At 43.5% G+C, this 22,846-nt stretch overlaps 1 protein-coding gene across 3 annotated transcripts; it reads left to right on the forward strand.

Moving 5' to 3' along the window:
* The first annotated feature begins 2,933 nt into the window (after positions 1–2,933).
* sh3bp2 (SH3-domain binding protein 2) lies at positions 2,934–20,098 on the forward strand. Of its 3 annotated transcripts, none has more exons than XM_030084708.1 (13): positions 2,934–3,237; positions 13,368–13,507; positions 13,622–13,724; positions 14,347–14,464; positions 14,618–14,685; positions 14,792–14,877; positions 14,957–15,034; positions 15,428–16,112; positions 16,615–16,735; positions 17,773–17,828; positions 18,103–18,178; positions 19,164–19,223; positions 19,312–20,098. In XM_030084708.1, exons 1-13 carry the CDS (start codon positions 3,119–3,121, stop codon positions 19,441–19,443), a joined length of 1,842 nt encoding a protein of 613 aa, XP_029940568.1. In that variant the 5' UTR covers positions 2,934–3,118; the 3' UTR covers positions 19,444–20,098. The 3 variants fall into 3 exon arrangements, with proteins under 3 accessions (XP_029940568.1, XP_029940569.1, XP_029940570.1); XM_030084709.1 differs by having other exon boundaries at positions 16,618–16,735; XM_030084710.1 differs by lacking the exon at positions 2,934–3,237 and adding an exon at positions 11,702–12,145.
* Positions 20,099–22,846: the final 2,748 nt, after the last annotated feature.

Raw genomic sequence — 22,846 nt, forward strand, 5'->3', positions numbered from 1 at the left:
TGGCTGTTAAATTCCAGTCGAGTGGTTTGAGGCACGACGGGTCACTCAGCGCTACGGGAACCATCAGCCCTCGCTCGTACGAGTATCAGAAGGCCCAGCTCAGCCTCTGCAGGGTGCTACAGCACCGCACAGTTTCACTCATACTGTAAGAATCAAACACCTTTGTTTTTTTTTTTCTTGTTTCCTTTAGTGAAACTGTCCGTGGAGTTGGCGTATTCTTCCTGTGCATGGACGGGTTTTCTCCAGGCACTGCACTTTCCCCTCTCGGTTTTAGCCCATGTATTTGTTAAATGCGTTCATGCACCTATAGCAGAGCGTTCACACGATTTTAACCGCTTTTGTGTGCTGCGTGCTTCAGACTTCAGGTGGTCACAAGCAGCTCGCTGTGAGAACAGTGTGCACGAGAGTGCTGGGTGTCTGAACCAGAAATTCTTTGTGGTTAGCTTAGATTGTCGGCTCAGAGGGCCTCCAACATCACTTCACCTCCTTTTCTGCTCCTCTTTCTCTCGCTTCGCTGATGAGAAAAGTCATGAGCTGTAGGCACTGTTGACCTTTAATCTTTAACCACACATCAGCATAGAGCACTGAGCCCTGAAGTGTGGGCTGCGGCCGACCGGAGCCTCTCGAAGCTTCTGACGGTGGGCTGTGAGAGATAAACTAGTGGCTCCAGGCACACTTGTCACTTGTCACGGTTTTCAGTTGTTGCTTGAAAATGTTGTGTAAATGGGACCCCAGTAATCTTACACTACGCCTTGTGTTTGACGGACGAATACATTACCTGTAACTACAAAACAACGATTTTAATGAATGTTCCGTTTTTGAGCATCCGTATTGCAGAATTAGTTTCTGTATCAGTGAATGTGTTCATGTTCAGCTCGTCTGTTTTCCATGCTGGAAGCCTTTAATGTCATCAGAATCTGATCTTGTTTCCAGTCTTCAGCGTCGTTCACACAGATGCCTCTTTCTACTTTCTAATCTAACGTGATGACGCTGGATCTTAAACATGATGAAATCCTGAAAGGTGTTGTGTTTTCACCTTGACAGTGTCGCTTTCAAATTGTTGCACCGTTTGCTCTGAAATGTCACCAAAGTGGTGAATCCCTGCGAGCATTACAAGGAAATCTTGTGACTTACAGTCACGGTGGTGTTAAATCAGCTGTGTGATCGATGAAATCATTCAACCAATCTGACATCATGATATGAAACATCAAATGTAAAGATTCAAACATCTCAAAATAGTTTTCATTGTGTATTGAAGGCGATGTAAGTCAGTTGTTATTGTGACGGGCAGCATTTTCTCAGCTGGCCCTCCTCAACTTTTTGAACATATTTATTTTGTGTGCCTGTGAGACATCAGCGTTGCTCAATTTGAGGAATCAGAAGTCAGAAGTTTAAGTTGCTTCATTTAGTTGGAAGTCTGTGAATCATCGTTAAACTTTTGGAACAAATGAGAAATAAAAGGGAAAAAAAAAACGTAAATAAGCAGGAAATCAGGAGTTGACATAAATTACCAGCATGCAGGCAGCTCCTAGAAAAGGAAGCTGATGTTTATTTAAAGCGTCACTCCTGTAGAGACAGAATGATGCTCATATTCTTTACTTTGCTGATCCTCCAGTAAACAGGAGATTTGAAATGAAACAGAAATACTCAAAATGGTGAAGTCATACAGAGAGAGCATTTCTCTCTAGTATGATGTGTTATTCCTCCTGCCAGGTGCATTATGTATCAAGAAGTATGTCATGTTCATCTGGGATGCTGATTTTAGGCATGTTGACTTTTTGAAAATTAATTCTTTCCTGTAGGAAACTTGTTACTGTCATTAGAAAAAAAAAAAGACATTTCATTGTCTTTCTTTGTGCACTTTCGTTTGAATTTACATTTTTCATATAGTTTAAATTTCCTTAACACAGTTTTGTGATGTTTTTATTTCAAAGCATTTGCATACGATTAGACTCTTTCATATCACATACTCAGCTGTTCCTTTTGGGTATTTATTAAAGAAGTGGTAAAACAGAGGATTTCAGCAGGACATGGGCAAGTATGCACGATCAATGATCGAATGCATCATTTTGCATTTTGATGTTGGTCGCTCTACCCGTGAAAATTCTGACTCACTAGTTAATGTGTGTTTTCAACATAAACCGTGTGTGTGCTGAGACTGATACAATTTAAACATTGAAGTTCGTTACAACTGTCTTCATCGAATTTGAACACTTTATGTAGTAAAAGTACACTTAAAAAAAAAAAAAGGAGATATTTCTATTGTTCTGGACTTCCTATTTTCCGAGCAGGAGCGGTACTCCATGTTTCACAGCAGTTGTGTTTTCCTTGTTTTCTCTGGGATCGGTGAACGCTGCACGTGTCCGTTTGGATTCAGGCCTTTTTAGGCTGGCGTGTGTGTGTGTGTTTGGTGTGTGAGATGCAGGAAATCGGAGCCGGCACGAATCTTTACTTAACTTAAATCTGAGGTCGGGTTTGTCTTTGCGTGCGAGAGTGTGTCCTAATTCTGCCCTTTGTGTCGCGTTCAGAGCCTCTTCTTACGAACGGGCCACCGTTGTTCTGCAGTTACGATTTGAATCTTTCTATTCAATTAAAGTTAATTAAAGTTAACATTGAAATCTGACACTTGGTTGTGATGGTTGAGTGCTAATGGTCAGCAGTAAGCTGTGTGTGTATGTGTGTGTGTCTGTGTGTGTGTGTGTTTGACCTCTGCATTGTTCCAGTCGTACAAGTTGGAAAGTCCCACGGCTTCTTTCTCAGGTCCGGTGTTTCTGAATGTGTGTGTAGCGGTGTGGAACTCGTCTGGCAGCCAATCACATCCTGTCTTTGAGGAAACAGGAAGGAAGGTGCTGAAGCCGGTCGGCCTATCAGAGGAGGAGCCCCCGTTCAGGAAATGTCAAGCGGAGCGTCGGAGCTCCAGACCACCAGCAGCTCTCTAACCGACCGCGCCGATCTTCCCGTGTTGTCATTTCTTTGAAAATTTCCACCTCCGTCTGGTCGCCCGTTCTGCGTTCTTGCCTTGAATTCTCGTCCGCCTCCCTGGATCGACTCTGGCCCGGACTCTCCCTGCAGGACGTCCACCCTCGGTCTCTTCCACGTGCCTTCAAAGTATGGTCGTATGTTGTACGGTGGTGTCGCCGTCATGTCCCTCGACATGTCCGCCCCGTCGGTGAGGAAGAAGAAGTCGTTCGTTCGGACCTCCCGGCCGAGCCCCAGGATGTGCGTCCGGGAGCAAATGTAAGTTGGGACCGTACCGTCAATCTTGGATCTCCTTCCCTCCCTCTGTTCGCATCCTGTGGCTTGTTCCGTGGCGTTGGAGGACCCGGAGGAGTCCCATCCCCACTGAACTTAGACCAGAGTGTCAGATTGGTTTGGTAACCTGCGTGAGGTTTGGTAACGTCGTGAACATCAGACTTGATTTGCAGAAGCAGTCATTGTCTTTGACAGTTCCTCAATGCAAGAGATCAGTGAAGCAGCTTTTATTTTCCACTGCACTGATGCTCAGCTGTTTGTTTTTGCTTCTATTGTGAAACATTTCATCCTCTGAGTCCTCACAAAGGTCGGAAAATTGGATGTAAACATGAGATTTACAGTCGCAGAGGCCAGGGAAGCTGCAGTGAAAGCTGCGACCGTACCAACATCTTTCACAACCCACAGCGCGACGCCTTCAGCGGGAAGCTTTCAGATCTACCTTAATCTGAATTTCACACACAAACAAAAGGTTTGCCGGAGGAGTAGAGTTAATTTTTCAAAGTACGCCTCGTTCAGAATCAAGAGCAGCGTCAAGAAGGCAGAAGACAAGTGTAGTTTAATCTTAATGAAGCTGAATGTGATGCCGCAACACTGATGAATGAGGGTCGTGTCGCTGATGAATAAACATTTCGGGACTTTCATGCACTTATTTTACCAACCACAGTTTCCACCTGCCAATGAGGACACGTCCACATGAAGCAAGCTCTTCACAAGTGTGTGTTGGGTGTTTTCACACTGTTACTCATTTTTAGCAGCTTGACATGCGGGCGCAGTAAAAGCAGACCCCATTTCCACGATTCGGAGGGGGTTTAGTTTCACTTCCATTTACAGCAGAAACGGCTCTCACACTTTCCAGAATCGTCACTTTTCTTTGGTTTTTGATTTGTTGATGTTAAAAGAAAGAAAATCTCCTCTGTTTGAACCTTTTTGTTGAACCGCTGGTTTACAGGAAACGTGCGGTAATTAAGATCAGTGTGTGTGAGAGGAATCCTTCTCCTTGGTTGCCACAGTGTGACGACAGTCCACTTCCTGCTGAAGGCAGGAGCCACAATTCACGAAAGTGGACCTGAGTTGGGTTTTTGTTCTTGCTGTTTCAGTTTTCTGAAAAGGCTGCTTGCTGCAGGTGAACTTTCTCTTTCGGCCGCTCATCCAGCTCTCACACTGCGAGACTGAACTCGGTTAAATTCATGTTTATGGCTAATCGGATATAAGCTGATACTTATAGGTTAATCGGCATCACACGGTGTGCTTTACTGCTCATGAAAATGTTGATGTTAAGCCATGATGCTGCTGCAATGTATATATTGTGTATACAATATATAACACTTACAATATATATCTTGTAAGCGAGTCCTTTTATTGTTTTTTCCACGCAGTTTTCAAAACTTGCCACTTTCTTAGTGGGAAATTCTCACCTTACTGCCACGGGAGCATTTTTCCCACTTGTGAGATGTAACTTTGCCAGTCACTTCTAAATGCACCACCAGCTCCAGAGGGACTCCTGACTTCTTGGCTTTTGCTCACCAAATATAAATACATCTACAAACTGAAGATGCTGTGAGGCCGTCTGTCAGCAGGGACACATTTGTAACACAGTGGGGAAGCCAACAGCAGAAAACATCTGCATCATCCAGATGTGCTCAGATTGTTAAGCATGCTCAGATCATGAAATTACCTGAAATTTAGCTGCTGGCATAACAATGTTGTTTTTTTAAATTTGTAATCAACGCAAGGTTCACTCTTGATAATCATCACGCTTATTTTTGGAGAAAAGGAGAATAATGCCAGTTTAGTTTGAGAGAGTGGTGCAAAAAAGATTAAAATCTTAAATATCTTAACTTGATCTCAGCAATATCACACATGAAAACCCTCATTTGAGTCGGAGAGCAAGAGAAACTCGCTGTAAACCATGAATCATTCGATTTGTAGCACGTCAGAATTGAAAGTTCTTGTCAGCTGTGTTAGAAAGTTCACTCGGGCAGAACCGAGAAAGCTTCACTGTCATCGTTGAAATTAACTCTCGCGGTTTCACTTCACATGTTCTCTCTTCTCCTCGCTGTTACTCGCTGTCATTTGGACACGCGCTGAAGTGAAAATGGAAGCGTGGATGACTTGACGTGAGCGTGAACCGGATGGCCGTCGGTTTCTATTCACGTTCGCACACCTGGAAGCGAAGCGGCGCCGGACCGGTGTGTGAACGGCTCGAGTCGCTCTTTGCAGGAACAAAGTGCGGTTCAGTGCGACGGCGTCTGTTTCCTGGACGGGACGGACTGCCTGCGATGCAACTGGGTCGGCGGTTTAGCTCTGACCTTTCACGGCTCTTTGTCTGTGAGCCGATTGCACATGGCGGGGGCTCGCGCTTCGGTTAGCCACACATGTTCATCTGAAGCAGACACCTGTCAGCTGTGGAAACTGTCAGCAGATAATGACAAATGCCGGTCTGGCTGAGTCCAGAAATGCACGACAAGTCTCTGGAAATTTCCTGACAGTCCAGCGAGCCGCTTTGAGTGCAAAAACTATTGAGTTGCTGTTCTTAAAATCTAATTTCATTGTCATAAATGCAATACTGTTATCTGATATGACTTCTTGATATTTTGGCTGAATCCCATTTCACCCCTTAGCCCTTCCCCTTGGCCCTTCCCCTTGGCCCTCCGCCTATGAAACGGAGTGCTAAGGGGTAGGGGAGAAAGTCAACCCCTCCGAATTGGGACACCCCTCCGACAATCGCGTACGTCATCAGTAGTCGCCGCTGCCGATGACGTAGGCAGATGCGACAATTATCTGCCGAAGAAGAATGTTTTTCTTACATTTTAAAACTTTATTAATTGACAAAATACTGACATTTATGAACGTCTTTCGTTGCGGACGCCGCCATCTTGCCGATCTTGGAAGGCTTTCTGAGAAATCTGTCATCCAGTGGCGATGGTGGCGAGGGGCGCTTGTTTTGTTCGCCTGGACCGTGGGGTTAGTTCACTTCCGCATTGGCGGGGGCGCTCGTTTCCCACCCGCGCATTCCAGGCGGGCCGTGTTGAAGAAACCAGTTTATTGAAAATAATCGTCTATCTGTTGTGTTTGGAATGCGCCTGGAATGCGCGGGTGTGGAAACGATCACTCCAGTCAATGCGGAAGTGAATTAACCCCGCCCGCCAGGCATGATCTAGGCTGAAAGAACAAGCGCCCCTCGCCATCGGCCGATACCCCTCCGTTTGGAGTGTGCCTCTCGAGAATCTCCTTTTGGAGGGGTGACTGGCCCTCTTTCTTGGCCCTACCCCTCCGTCATAATGACAATTGGGACACTCCTACCCCTCCACGTGAACGCGCAAAACGAGGGGTAGGGCCAAGGGGAAGGGCTAAGGGGTGAAATGGGATTCAGCCTTTCCCTTTGTCAGATTGCAGCAACACAAAAACACAGGACCTGTTAACAGGTTGTGTTCAGCAACATTTCACCAAAGTGACTGTTTTAAATAAAAACAGTCACACAGTCTGCTGTCCTGCAGTAATCTGAATTAACGCCCTAATTTAGAATCATGAACCAGCTGCTAATTTTCCTGACTCATCGGTGCGTCTGTCAGACAGTAGGTGCGTTCACGATGGCAAAGCCAGAGGTAGACGGAGCTAGACGAAGTAGACGGCGCAGCCGTGGGGCGGAGTTATAAGTCTGCCTCCAAGTCGGACAACCCTATGTTCTCCATGTTGGTGTTTCTCATGACTCCACTGTGGGGGGTGTTTACAGGCCCGTCATCCAGGGTGGCAATGCCCCCCCCCCCCCCCCCCCCCCGCCTGTGCCTCCTTGCCCCCCCTGGCTGTCAGAGGGGTAATTTTGTTTTTCTTATTAAAAACAAAACAATTCATAATTTCTTTTGTGTGTCACATTGTGTTAATTCATATTCAGTTAACTGAAATGAATACAATTTTAAAAAAACAAAATAATTTTAAGTTACGTTTTGGCTTCTGTCATGTGAAGCGTGCCTGCTGCTGCAAGTGCAACCAGGCATCAAGGGGGGCAGACTGCCTCGCCCCCTCAGTCCAAAAAATTAATAAATAAAGTTTTCAGTCTATTTTGTGCTTAAAAAACAACAGCAAACTCCACTGGCTTGATCAAATCAATATTAAGTGTTGCGCTATTCAAAATTAAAAAAAAAAAAAAAAAAAAAAGTGGAGACTCCAGCTCTACTAAAGGTGAGGGCTGGTTATTTTATCATTTGTTTTATTACTATTTGTGCTTTTTACCAATGTGATTAATGATCATATGTTGTTGGACACAGTAGAACAGGCCTCTGATCTGTGGATTCTGTCTTTGTGTTGCTCCGTTACTTTTTCGCCGCCGCTGCCCCCCCCCCCCCCCCCCCCCCCCCCCGTTTGTAGCCGCCGCCGCCGCTGCCCCCCCTCCCCCCTCTACACTGGGCTGGAGCCGGGACTGGGTGTTTATTTATGCAAATAAAGCGCGTTGTCATCAAACTGATGACGAGTGGGCTGGGGTCCAATCCCCTGCCTGTATGAAACAGAGAGGTGGGCCAGGTAGCCGCGGTGAGTTGCTCTCGAGCAGCTCACGCGGCTACCTCTGTGACCGATCTCGTTTGGGTCTCGCGAGTTTTCGATGCCCTACGTAGGTCCTACGTATCAGTGACGCCGGGCCACATCTGGGCGGGGCGGCTCAAAAGTCTTAAAGGTCTGCCTCTGGCTTTCTCATGTCGAACGCACCTAGTGTTGTGGTCATTCAGACCAGATACAGTTCCGAGGCATTATTCTTTCGGGGTTTTCCAGGTTGCAGCAGCACCAGGTTCAGTTTCATTTTCTCCAAACTCCAGCGGTCAGTCTTCAAACCTCAGTTCTTCTTTTACTCGTAGATAAGATATGCTTCTGTTTTTTGTGCTCTTGATAGGATCTCAGTTTTTACTGCATTGGTGGTATCAGTGAGTTTTTTTGGGGGTTTGCATCAAGTCTACTTGTTCACCTAAATCCAGTCTGGAGTTGCCCAGTGATGTGGTTAATGGTGACGACAAGCTGCTGAGAAGCCGAATGAATGAGAAGTTTCCGGGTGAGTCATGACTTCGACTGCCACTTCCAGATGTTCCTGTAAGCCCCCCGTTCACACGGCAGTGGCTTCAAGTGAAAATGAAAAACTTTTCTTGCACTTTGGGGGTCAGTTTACACAACAGCCTCCTGGGACTCGGCAGTTTTATTTTTGAGAGTCTCCTGTAATAATCCAGCTCCATACTTTGTCCATAGGAATGTGGTTTCATTACAAAACCAAACAACAGGGACTTAGAATATGGTCAGAATAGCGTTGTTCCATCTATCCACAGTAGAGTTGCTGACTCGGCATCCCACTGACTGATGCTGACTTGAGTAGGTTGTAGCAGATAGTCGAAATGTGGTTAAATTGAAGGTTTCCACCATGTTCTTGAAGCTCTCACACAGAACATGAAGACAGGACTGAATGTCAAATGTGTGTAACACCCTCACAGCGAGGAGGATTTGAAGTTGTGTCTTTTATAAAGAGATAACTTACATAATCTACAGTAATTACGGTAAAATGTCACTCCTTAATCATTCTTTTAATCTTGCTTATTATGAGCAGCTGTGGCATCCAAACACAATTAAAATGTGCACGCGCAAGTGTGTGTGTGTGTGTGTGTCCAGGAAGGAAATGTGTTTGAATGAGTCTGGTATGTGCGCGGCTCCTGTTGCTTCCCTTCCCGTCAAAAAGCAGTTTTCTGATAAAGATCTCTGGCTCACGAGCAGAACTCAGAGCGCAGAACAAAAAAAAAGACAAACGGTGAGTTGAGGTGAGAGGGTTCAGATACCGGCGCTCTCTGCTTTTCTTTTGAAACAAGCGTCGGTGAGTCACACCTCACTTCATAGAATGAGGAGATCAGGAAATGGGAACTATTCCAAAGAAATCACTGACTCTTTAAACTCTTAAGAGTGGCAGACACAGTAGAATTCACGCTGAGATGTCAGTGATGCTGCATGAAAGCTGCAGGAGAGGGATTTTATTTCGCTGTATTTCGCACCAGAAAGTAGAAAATGCAGCCGTTTTTGGTTCTAATTGAAGATGGACGATCAATTATACGACCCCTGATGTTCCAGGAAACGCCATCAAGACAAATCCCTGAGGTCGACCCAGCAGCTGATCGCAGCGTTTTATCTCAGTCGGCTCAGGGGTTCCTGGGAGAACACAGAAGGAATGAGGAGTGAAAGATGGATATACGTGTTTTTCCTCGATAACGACTCTGGCTAACTCTGCCATTATCTTTACTCCAACATGAACCGATCATCAGTCCTCATTCCTTATCTCAGCTAACCGAGGAGAAGAGCTTTATTGTGAGGGATTTCCTCGATTGTGGACAAAAGTCAATGGATTGCAACAAAATAAGCAGGAGCAGAAGACAACGTCCTGTTCACGTCTTGTCAGAAATCCAGATTTGGACTCTTACAGGGAATTTCTCAAAGTTTCCATCTCTGCTGCTGAGTTACTCTGTCGGAGGAAAATGCCTTTCGGTCACTTCCTAGAAACCGTATGAAAACGCTGAGTGTGTAGTCAGTCGTCACCGCTCTGTTGTTTCAGTTTTGTCTGTTTCAGCTACTTGCAGCGTGGACGAGAGCAGCAGGAAGTCCTGGCGTGCTGATAAGCGGTCCTTGACCTCAGCCAGACAGTGTGAGGATCAGTTAAGAGCAGAGTACTGCAGGCTTATCTGTCTGTGTCTCCCTGTGTTTTGGAGGCCACGATACTTGAAATTGAAATGTTTATCTTTTTTTTTTTTAAGAAAGTTAAGATGGTACGGGGACCGATCATCTTTGTGAAAACCAGAAGCAGGTCCCAGAAAGGGACGTTTGAGTTGGAGAGCAGTGTCAGGGTTCAGTTCGGGTTCAGGTGTTGAGGTTCAGGTTGAGAGGAAGCAGGTTTTAGTTTCGGCTAAATATTTCTTCAGCAAAGCAGGAAATTAGTGTAAGCCAAAACGATGTCCCCAGAAGTCCTGGAAATACATACTTTCTGTGTGTGTGTGTGTGTGTGAGTCTGAGTGCATGTGTCCGTGTGTGCGTGTGCACGTTATGTAATGCCTGTGCGTGTCGATGTCTTATCAGGTAGATATCAGTAAACACTGAGCAGTAGAGTTAGAGAGTAAACCACATGTTTTAGCTTTTGATGTCCTCTTCAAGTCCTCTCTCACACACACACACACACACACACACACACTCACACACACATAAACACACGTGCACAGTGTGTCGGGCAATCAGAGGTCAGAAACCGTTGCTCCACCCGCGTGATTTATAGTGTTTCAGGACGGTTACCGGCCTGCACGTCTTATCGGTTCTTCGCTCTCACTCCCTCCTCTGTCCACATCGCAGCCTTCCCTCTGTTTACTCTCATTCTTGACGCCTGATGCTGCACTGTTCTCTTCTGACATCTTGGGTCAGTTTTTCTTTCCAGAAGGTGCAAATCAAAATGATAAAATGTTTTTCTGCCAAATTGTTTTGTAACGGTGTCAATGTGTTGATTTCAGTTACTGCAAAAGCTCACTGCAGCTAGCCGAAAAGACACTTTTCAAAGAAAATATTGTTTTCTGGACTTTAGATTGTAGGGTTTTTTTGGAAATTTCATAGTATTTTGCACCGAAAGGTACTGTTAAAATTGTTATTGTTCAGACTGTAAGCATTTTCAGTAGAAAATGTAACAAACATTGACATTTTCATCAGATACATTCCACAAAATCAAAGAAAAGATGAAAGTTAAAGATTATTCTGGTTCTGTTTGACCAATATGGCTCATTGTAGATAAGATTCTACAGTTTGTGGCTCCTGGTCTAATTCCTCTTGTTCACCCTGGACTCAAAGTCTTTCTTGTGTGTCACATACAGCTCTTATTTCCAACTGTGATGAAGCAATGGAAAATAGCACATTGATTCAAAAAAGCTATTAAACCGAAACATACTGGTTGAGCTGCAAGGATGAGCAAGATAAAAGAAAGAAGCAACGCGAACCTGAACACCGGACCCAAAACAATCAAAGAAACACGACCACCCAGGTGGAGCTGCCAAAATGAACATTGCTATAATCTAGTTAAAGCAGAAGTTGTAGAGGGAGAAAGGAAAGGAACAATGGGATTTAGTTGCTGACTAAAAAAAATCTACCTTTTCTAGTTATTTGAATAACCAGAAGAAAGACTGTTCCTCAAATCCATTATGAATCAATGAAGATTCAAACTGCTTTCTCTCTCCTGCTGCTTTTCTCTTCTACTATCACGTCAGTGGAAGAAAGTGAATTCTTGTGTGAAGTCCCTTAAGTAACTTCATTCCTGGACTTCACACACACCCTCTCCCTCTGAGGTCAGTAGATATCGTTGATAGACTGGAATTCACACATAAACACACCCAAAGATGAAGCGCGTCCACACGGATGTTTATTTTGACTCACTTTTCCCTGTTTTTCTCGTCTTTTCTGCACACCGATCGACATTTCCCATTAAATCTGCATTAAATCTCAGCTGAACGGCACGTTGACGCCTCCTGTCCGACGTATTGGTGTCTCTGCAGGCGTGGATATCCGCACTCGCGAACGCGTGGGAGTGTTATCTCAATCTGAGAGTGTTTATGTGCGAGGGAGCGCACGAGAGATGGAAATCGAGAGAGAGAGAGAGTGAGAGAGAGACATTGAAAGGATCAGATAGAGAAATGAAAAGAGCCTGATGAGAGAACGCAGCAGATCAGAAGTCCCTCTCTGTTTGGATCGGATGAGACGCAGAAGTAGACCCAGTGGGGACAGAGCGAGGGGAGGAGAAGGACTCCGGTCTGTCCGTCATGGACCTTCTGCCGTCTTTAGCCTCCACGGTCTGCCTGCTGAGGGAGAGCTCTGCTTTCCAGAGCATCAGCAAAAAGCTCAACAGAAGGTAGGAAACAGCCGAGCGGGTCACACTTGGGTCAAACAGGGTTCTTCACAGAAGAAAACACCTCTGAAGTGGAAGAGATGCTCGTGTCGTCACTGCTGGATTGTGACGTTAGCACTAGACTTTCCTCATCAGAAAGCATTTCTTGTGAAGAAAGATCGTATGCCTTGATCCATCAGGACTCAGACTCCTTTAATCCTGATTCCTGACAGCTGATTCCAGCCGGTGGATGGCGAATCTCTGAGTGTGTCCTGTTTCTAGCAGATCTTGAGGTCACGCGTGACCTCGGGTGTCAGTCGTCGTGTCACAGTTTGAGGAAGGACTTTGAATTTACAAGCAAATCAGTGACAACACATCCTCATACTGAAGCAACGCACCCAAGAAACCACTTTACTGAATCAACGTGTTGTCAGGAAACAACACAGGGGGTCATGAACTGCTCTTCATGATTCACACCTACGTTTATTAGGCACATGTTCAGGTTTATGAGACTTTTTTTTTGTTTTTTTGGAATTCGGTTTTTTTCCTCAAGGAAAGACATGTACAAGATAACGAATCAAACCCACACTTCCAATATACGTAAATACACACCGGCTAAAACATCAGGTCAAGCTGTCTTTTCATAGGTTGGATCTGTCATTTGAATCTACATCTTAAATGTTCTTGTAGGGCCCCAATTACACAACAGTGTTTCAAATAAAAACGAATGGTTTTCGCAATGTAACTTCAAAAAGTTTGGTATTCACACAGCAACATTTTGAAAACGATGTTTGTTTACATGAAATAGAAAATATACTGAAAACGATGTGGCTTACCTTCTGATGGATTGTATTTGTTTTTGTAATGAAACCCCAAATGACAGCAATACGCTGTAAACATTAACAGTCGGAGAACACGGACATGGGACTTGGAGTCATGACGCTCTGGACACAAGTGGCTATTGTCCATCTACTCACAGAAGAACTATTTCCAGCTGCTGTGGTGCACATGCTCAGTCGCAGCGCTTCGTAAAAGCAGCGTTTTTCTTAGCTTCCTACATGGAGACAGATATTGTGTCCAAGTGAATTCATCACCCTGATCTTTGAGATAATTTGATGTTCTGGCATTGATTGTGAGCTGGTTATCCTTTCAGACTCATCCCCTCGAGCCTTTTTCCTTGTGTAGAGCTCATATCTTATCTGTGGCTGACGCTGGGAGATTGATCCGGTCTTTTCCTCCCCTGCAGAACCATGTCATCTCCAGAGGTGTGCTGGCCGGTGCCCATGCGGGCCATTGGGGCTCAGAACCTGCTCACCATGCCGGGGGGAGTGACCACCGCGGGATACCTCCACAAGAAGGGGGGCAGCCAGTTCAGCCTCTTGAAGTGTAAGTGTCCACGACTTCACCTTTATTGTTGCATCTGCCTAAAAAGAATTAAACATCGAGTCAGCACAAATGGATCCAAAGAGGCATGTTGACCGTCTGACGCTTGTCCCACAGGGCCGCTGAGGTACATCATCATCCACAAGGGCTGCGTGTATTACTTCAAGAGCAGTACCTCTCCTGCTCCACAGGGGGCGTTCTCACTCAACGGCTACAACAGGTCAGTGCTATTTCACTAGACCACTGACAAGAGAAAAAGATTGTGTTAAAAGCGGGTTGTACATGTCTGCAGTTTAAGATCGCCAAAAAACAGAGATGAGTGTCATGTGTTGCTTCCTTAGTGGCACAAGATTTTAAAGAAATGATAAATGCCGTGAGGAGAGTGCATTGGTTTTGGGATATTTGACTTTACTCTGCACCAAAATGGCTAACTATGCTGACATTTTAAATAATTTTATCGATAAATAGAAAATCTTTCAGTTCTTGTTTCAACATAGTAAATTGTTCATGTCCTTTAGCACAAACCTAACCTTAACAGAGAAGCATTAGTTTGATATTATTATTACTCAAAAAGCTTTTTTTTTATGTTCTCCAGTCATCTCCACAAGCAAACATTGCTTGGCACATCAATAAATTGTCCTTTAGAACTGAAAAAAATACTGAAGGAACCCCCTCTTGTTAAAGTTATTGTTCTGATACAGCACATTCCCTGGTCTCTTCCCAGGATATTGGGCAAATGAAGCATTGCGCAGCACTTTTTAAGCTTATTGGCTTTTTGACAGTAGCCACACTTTGAGAAATGCTCTTGAGAATAATATTTTTACTTTTTCCCTCCGTCACAGAGTAATGAGAGCAGCAGAGGAGACGACGTCCAACAACGTCTTCCCTTTCAAGATCGTCCACTTCAGTAAGAAACACAGGACCTGGTTCTTCTCTGCAGCCAGCGAGGACGAGCGGAGGGTGAGAGCGACAATCTTAACTGATATTCCCACTAAGTTTGGCTTCGCTTTGTTCTTATTCTCACGACAGCCTTTTGCGGTAGTGTTAGTATTCGGTCACAATTGTGACACACCAAAGAGTTTAATGTCATCTGTGAAATTTCTTGTCTCACAGAAATGGATGCGATATCTGCGGAGGGAGATCGACCACTATAACGACAGGAAAGAGTCCAACCTTCCGAGGTAACCCCGGATTTCAAAACTGGTCATTTTAATTTGCTATTTTTTTTTAAGCTGTTGGGCTCACTAAATGCTTTAACGTCTATTTGTTTATATGTTCTTTCCTCAGTGAATCCGACTCTGACGCCGACAGTTTCTACGGCACCATAGAGAGGCCCATGGATATCAAACATCCTGTCGACACCACAGAAGATGGTAAGACATTAACAGCTAAAACACAACTGATCCAGCGAACACGTTCCTGTGCTGACGTACCTCTGCTCCCCCTGGCAAGATTACGGCGAGGATGATGATGACGAGGATGAAGATGACTACGTCAAGCCGGATAATGACTGTTCCCCAACATCTACAGGTGAAGCTTACACACAGTTTGATATATTCAACATGTTAACAGTTTATGTGTTCCCTCAGCTTTGATTCTTCAGTTGTTTTATCATATTTTTTGAAATTCTTTTTAGCTATTTAGCACTTTGACCATGATCTTGGGTTGTCTGGAACGGCTACCATTTTATTATTGTGTTTTTTTTAGCCATTTTTGCCATATTAGTGTTTCTTTTAGTCATTTTAGTATGTAGTTTGAGCCATTTTAGCTCCTTTAACCATTTATCATTTATTTTAGCTATTTTATTTCCTTTGAGTTTGATCAAATCTCTCTTTGGAGAACATAAGTTCCTGCTGGAGAAAGATTTCCAGCAGGTTGTTCTCTTGTAAAAGATCTGAAATGTCTTTGTTCTTCCCCTCTCAGGTCGACCCACCGGGCCGCCTCCCTCCTACCCCCCGCCCCCGGTCCCCGCCCTGATGCCCCTTCGCCAGGACTGCAGCCACGTCTCCCACAAAGGCCTGCCTCCCCCCGTCCCGCCCCTCCACAGGATGCCCACCAGCCCCCTGCCCAAGAAGCCGCCGCCCTCCACCCCCCCTCCCATGATCCAGAAGGACGCTATCAAAGGCGCATCCCCTTCCCTTCCCTTCACCCCTCGTGTGCACAAGCCCAGTTCTGTAACCCCTCCGCCTCCCCCGCCCCCCAACAACAAGAGACCTCTGCAGCCCAGGTTGACCTCGGCGGAGGTCGGGGTTTCTGGGACCAACAGGAAAGACCGGAGGTCTCTGGCCGGCCTTGGCGTCCAGTTCCCGGCCACTTTGCCCATCTGTAACCAGCTGGAGACCCGGATGGCCCTCAACGGCCCGCTTCACCCCCTCAACGCTGGGGGGAGCCAGTCGCTGGGTAACAACTGCTACCGGAGCAAGCCGAGCGTACCAGCCCCACAAAGTAACCCCCTGTCTGTCAACCACATGTCCCCCGGACACCCCCAGCTCGCTTCGCCACAGAACACCAGACTTCACAATAAGACAGCGACGCCCAAGCCCCCCCCACCGGCGTTCAAGCCCCCGATACCTACAACCAAACCCAAACAGCCGGGTTCAGCCTTTCAGTAAGTCGGACAGAAATCTACTCAGAATGTGTCACTCTGTTATACACAGTCGGGTGTTTAGGTTAGCCTGGCGTTTCCTGATGTGGGTAGAGAGATGTTGTCTACCGATTGCTCCTTTGATAAGTGCCACGTGTGAAGCGTCTGGTGAAGTTACATAGCAGATATGTGCCCAAAGGTCCCTCAGCAGGAAACAGTCTGATATATCACTAACAGAACAGCACCTCTTCAGATTATTTTTTTTTTTAAATCAATTAGACTGAAGTGTTTACATGATGAGTTTAATCGGATTACTCATCGTCCATGTAACCGCAGCTAACGGGAGAGCAGGGGCTGAGGAATCAGAGAGCGTTTTCAAGAAGACAAGTCAAGGAAATCCAGATCTTTGTTGGCCCAGATGAAGAAATGAAGGAACAATTTTGTCTATAAAGAGAAAATTAAAACTGAGGAAGTGTAGCCTACATTTTCGTTCATGGAATCTTTATGAGACGTGTTTTCTCACCAGAAGAGCATCTCCAGAAGGTCAGAGCTTCCGCTCACTGAGTGATGAGACGCCCGTCGACGTCCGGAGGAAACGAGAGCCGAACAAATGTGGCGAAGAAGAGCCCGACGACGACTACGAGAACGTAAGTGAAGCAAAGTGTCATCTACAAACAACCATCAGCACCCACTAGTGGCACTACAGGAAAACTACATCTCTTTCAGCATTTTAAACAGACATCGTTTTAAAAACGTTTCTAACTAAACGCGAAACTTTTCTGAAAAGAAAATGTTAAAACGTTGTCGTCTAAAAGGAACCTACATTCTTATCTTACCTCAGTGCAAAGGTGAGAATACAAAACCCGAACGAGTTCAACAAGTTTGTTTGATTTTCTTTGACTCAAACAGTAAATTACAAATACCAGTCGCCTTCATTGAGAAATCAAAGTACCGTATATGCTGGGCTGGATTTTGAGGTTTCAGGGTCTGTAAGCCCTTTAACAGTATTAATCCAAGTGTTTGATGCAGTGACTACAAAGAATATTTACATTCTTATCCAGTCTGATCGGCCAACCTTAAAATGAGCTTTTTCAAACCATGACCTGTGAAGTCTATTCGCAACTCTAAATTTGACTTTTTGTCTGCTGACATTCATTATGTTACTTTTTATTCAACATTTGAATTCAATTTATCATTAATTCATTCTGATTTGACTGTCCAAATTCCCCCCTTATTCATTAAAACAAATGGACGAAAACAAAACTGATTAAAATAATGCAATTCAATTATCGGCACACAAATAATAATTTTTAAAATAATTTGCTCTCAAAGATGAAAAAGAACAAATTGTTTTCATAATTTATTTCCACTCTAACTGCTTTATTTGATGTCATATGAAGAAAACATGAACATGCATGCCTCATATGTCTTGATAGAATAGAATAACTCTGAATAAGGTAATAAATCTGTACCTAAAAGCTGTATTTTTATACAAGATTGAAATAAAAGAGCATATTTTGGGATTTTTTTTTTGTACTATTCAAACCCTGACGTGCCCCCACCTCACTGAAGTTCTGTGAGCCTGACAACTATTAATAACTCAACATTTGCTCATTTTTCAGATCGTTTCTCTCTTTTAGGCTGCGTGAATATCAACACTCTTTTAACTTGTCTTTATTTCCAGATGCTGCTTCCAGAGTCTGTCTTCATCGATTCCAATGAGACCAGCTTTGTGGAAAAGTATGTCTTCTTTTTCATGTTTTAAAAGCAGATTTTTTTAAATGAAATGTTAAATCTACACCAGCAGGCTGCAGCTGGTTTGTTTTTTGAGTGATTCTGCCCTCTAGTGGACAAGTATTTAATCACAGCTTCTGTTTGGAGGGATTAGTATTTAGCTCTCTCTCTCTCCACTCAACTCCAGCAGCAGATCACCTCGGTTGACCTCTTCAATGTTTCGCTGTTTTTCTGTGATTTCTTTGAAAATAAAGGACTTGTTGTTGTGTTTGTGTTGCAGGTTGTTCAGAGAGAGTCCGGTTCCTCCTCAGGACGGCCTGTACGGCATCAGAAACTCAGGGACCAAAACAACAAAGGTACACAGTGAAAAAAGACAAATCCGCTCCGTGGATGCATCACAGAAAACAATCATCTTTCTCTTTTTCATTTTTTTATTCCTCCAAAAGACATTAATCGGTTAAAATATGTAAAAGAATCAGTCAAATCATGCAGAAAACAGACACTTAAACCACATTTTCTTCTCTCCTAACTTGCTTGTACTTCATAATTAGTTACCTAAAGAACAAAATCCAGTTTTTGAAACTTTTAATGGCCTTCATTAAATATCACTTGTTCTATTTTACACGGAATTATTTCTGATTCCATTGGAATATAATCTGATTTTATGTGAATTTCTGCTATTTTTGTCAAAAAAGGCACATGAAAGGAAACATGAAATTAACGTAGAATAGAATAGAATAGATTAGATTAGAATAGAATAGAATAGAATAGAATAGAATAGAATAGAGCTATTTTTAATCACAGACAGAAATTCTTGGAAAATTTCAAAAACTAAGAAATTTGCTGTGAATATTGCATTGATAGCAGTAATTTTCTACTCAGCCAAGCCAAAAAGATTGTAAAACAGTTTTTTCCACATTTCATTGTTCACTTGTTTTTATTTTTTTAATTTTATCCCATCTTGAAGTTTAACATGAAATGGTTCAAATCATAGATTCAAAAATATATTAGTATTTAAACAAACCAAATTCAAAAAGATATTTCCTCAGCTTAGATGTCACAAATTCAGTATATACATAGCAAAATAAAAAAATAGACTGTAAATTCACTTTAAGGCCTTTTGTGCACTTCATCGAACACAGTGGAAGTGAATCCCATTTTATAGTTTACTGAAGTGAATGTGATCATTTATATTCAGGATGTTTTAATCAGGTTACTTGTCGGTACTTCCGTTCATCAAGCCTCAATTGTTTAGTCTCCGTCCAAATTTCCATTTCAGTCTGAACACGCTCTGCTCCTAACAAAGATCCCTGAAAGACGTCTTGAATGTGTTCTGCGCAGGTGCTGGTGGTCTGGGACGTCAGTATAGGCAGAGCCAGGAATTACAGACTCTTCGAGGAGGTAAGATTGTTATTCACATTTATTATCCGTGCCTCCAAAAGAGTCGTCTCAAATTATGTGTTAAAAAATGCAAACCGTCCCCCCGCAGAACGACTGCACGTTTCTGGAATCCGACGTGACCTTCCCCAGTCTGACAGCTCTGATCGAACACTACCACGGCCATCCGCTGCCTCACCACGGCTCGCTGTGTCTGCAGAAACCCTTCACAAAGAGCCACTGAGGGCCAGAGTCCACACGCCAACCTGCTCAGCACCTGCAACCCTTCTCATACCAAAACCCAGTCTTACAAAGCAGCGTGACTTTAAAAATCTTCAGATGAATATATTTTTAGTACTTTTTTCTCATTTAAGGAGGTGCTGTTTCATTTAAAGCCACCCTTCAGTCTGTGTGATCTCTCGCTCTCTCACACAGTTACAGGAGCCAAGTTAATCCTTCCTACCCCCTTGTCAGTAGAAAAGATGTGTAAATTTAATTCTTCCGCCCTTGTTGAAATCTGACTGAATGTATGTGCAACATTGTCGCCTTTTGGATATTTTCTTTTCCCCCATTTTTAATTAGAGAGTAAAGCTACATAGTAACAAGTAATGGAGGTGTATTAATTTATAGAAAAAATATTGTACAGTTTAATGATATAATATTTCAATATGATAGGAGCAGCATGTCTCGGATGGTTTTAAAGCATCTAACCGATCTGATGTGAGATGTTGGGCTAGGGAAATGACATTTATGTGGCATGATTTGCACAGCACGGTGTAAAATGTCTCCCATATTTATTTGTAAATGCTGTATGTACTGTAAATATGCAATGTAAATATGTTGTTTTTTACTACAGAAACATATGTTGAGAATTTATAAAGAATATCTGTAAAACCTGCTGTTGTTTGGTCTCAAGTGAAATTCCTGTTCTGTAAAATTAATGAAGATGTGGCTGATAAAAAAATAGAGGTTATGTTCGGGGGCCTTATCAATAAGGTGAAACATCTGGTGGACAAGACAGATCTACTGTAATTCAAAGGAACGATTTACTAAGTTTGCAGCTCATGTCATATCTGTATTCTGTTTCAGTTCACTTTTTCTTTTTAACGGAAAGTTTTCCACTGGAAGCGAGGTTTATCCAGAAGATTTCAGTGCTTCTGACAGCACTTAAAGCGTGGAGTCCCCCAGGGTGCAGCTGGATTTGGGTAGTTTATCCCATTCTTCTTGACAGATGCTCTTAAGCTCTCTCGGATTGTTAGGAAAACATCTGTGAACGGCCACTTTCTGGTCCCTCCACATCTGTTCCGCTGGGGTTTGAGTCCCATCAGAAAGCGTCTCTTGTTGTGAATGGAGCCTCCGGCTGATTGTTTCTTCGGAGGCTGAAGCCGCTCCACATCATGGTGTGATCTTCAGATTTCACTGTGGGGTTGGAATTAGCCAAAACTGACTTGTAAAAAGGAAAATATAATTGAAACTGGCTTTATGGGATATAAACAATATACATTTAGCTTCCAAGATTATGTTTACTGTCTATCTATCTATCTATCTATATGATGTACACTGCCACTTACTGGTCACTGTAGGAAACATGACTTGAATGCATATAAATAGGGTCGTCCAACATATCTTAGTTCAGGGGTCACATGCAGTCCAATTTCATCTTGACTCGACCGGACTGGTATAATAATAAAAAAAATAAAATAGTGCCATAATAACACCTTTAAATCTGAACTTTCAAATTTACAAGCGGAGAATAAGGGATGAAAATGTCACAAGAACAAACAAGTACTACAAAAAAGGGCATAAAAGAATTTTTATGAAACTTTCTGATGCAAAATACAGTTAAATGTCCAAAAAAAAAAAACCTTGTCCTTTAGTGGTTGAATGTTTGGAAGTGTCTCTTTTTTCCTTTGCAGTTTATTTATTTATTTATTTTAAAGCTGTATGACTCCGCTGTAAGATGACTGAATTTGACAATTTATCAGATGTACGTCACTTTAAGTGCATACAAACCATCCTGGGTTTCCAGACTAATGTGCAAGCCACTACACCACTGTGGCACTGTTCAATTTAGTGAATGTAAATCTGTTACTCTAAAAAAAACAAACAAACAAACAAAAAAAACTTAAAAGTTATCCCCTACAGCAGAAAGCAACTTCTGTCAACATTTACTAATGATTAGAGTTGGCCTATATATCATATTTCTCAATGTTACAACAGTCTCAAAGTGTTATTGATGATCACATTCATCCATTCACTCTCACACAGCAGTGGCCACCATGAGAGTGTCTCACACACCTCAGGGAACAACCTCCGGCCGCCTGTCGTCAAAGGCATCAAAGGCATTTCAGTACATTTCACTGCCTGGACACTCTGTAATGGAGATCCAGTCAGAAGCTCTGTTAGGATTTCAATCATCTATAACATGAGTCAGCACAGATATTCTGGGATATAGCAGACAACAAGTAAAGATTAGATTCTGAAAGCTGATGCGTTGAAAAAATGACTTTGAGTTTGAGAATCTGTGATGGTTAAACAGCCTGATCACAGTTTCACAGTGTGTTGCCATTCTGTGGAGGCAATGGGATGTTTTGGGTAATTTTCTGCTGGAAACAGAGACATTGCAACAAGGTAGGCAAGATGAGCCGGGAACTGGCCCCAGCAGCGGCATCGGTCCACGTGAATGGTTTAATTAATGGCTCACTTTTGCCTGGATGCTGTGTGTAGCAGACGATATTTTAGCATTCCTTCCCTGATTCAGTCTCCTACTTGATGCTGAGGTATAGTGTCTAGAAGGGACCGTTTAAGAGGTGGCTGACACCGAGCAAACAGTAAAACTTTCAAGGGGGTGATTTAGGGTAATTGCTCTTTCAGCACTGTGCAGGAAAAGCTAGTTTATTCGGGAATGAACCGCCGACCACAAAAACCACTCTGAGTTGCTGTTGCTGAGTTTGGGATGAACTGGAGAAACAGGTGCGATCGAAGCAGCTCCTAACTGAAAATCTCCTAAGTCTAACAGCAGAAGGAGGACAATACAGGCAGGTGTCTTAATGTTTTGGATGATAAATCCTTCATTAGATGAACTGCACTATGTGTTGTGTTTTTTGGATGAGTCAGATGAGAGGAAGCGGCTCTGCCTGTCGCTGTCTGTGGTGCTGAAGTTTACCTCAGTTCCAGAAACAGAATAATGAAGTCGTTCCACAACCCTTGTTATTTTCTTCACGCTTCCTTTGAAATACTGATAAACGTCATCAAACGGGGAAACTGTAAAATGTGAAATTGTGTTCGGCCACACTCTCTGGCAATTCATCAGCTTAAACAAGTCTGCAACAAGTGTTTATCTCACTTCGCAGTGAATTAATCACTCTGTTGCAGCATTAACACCACAGCCTCCTCTCTGCTCTCTGTCTTCTTCTCTGAGGACGAAAGGCGACTCAAATCTGAAATCCTAAAGAGTACTTTTAGTTTTTCTCCCTCACAAAGAGATGAAGAAGCGTCCCTCCCTTTGGCAGTAAGCGTCTTCAGAAAACCTGGCCCAGATACGGCCGTGATTAAATATCTGCTTTCAGCCAGCAGTGAGCCCCTGCTGCTCCTGCTGAGACGAGGATAAAGCTGTTTGGTCTGCCGAGGTATTGATATCTGGAGAC

Source organism: Salarias fasciatus, assembly GCF_902148845.1.
Source record: "Salarias fasciatus chromosome 7 unlocalized genomic scaffold, fSalaFa1.1 super_scaffold_4, whole genome shotgun sequence".
Taxonomy (NCBI): Eukaryota; Metazoa; Chordata; class Actinopteri; order Blenniiformes; family Blenniidae; genus Salarias; species Salarias fasciatus.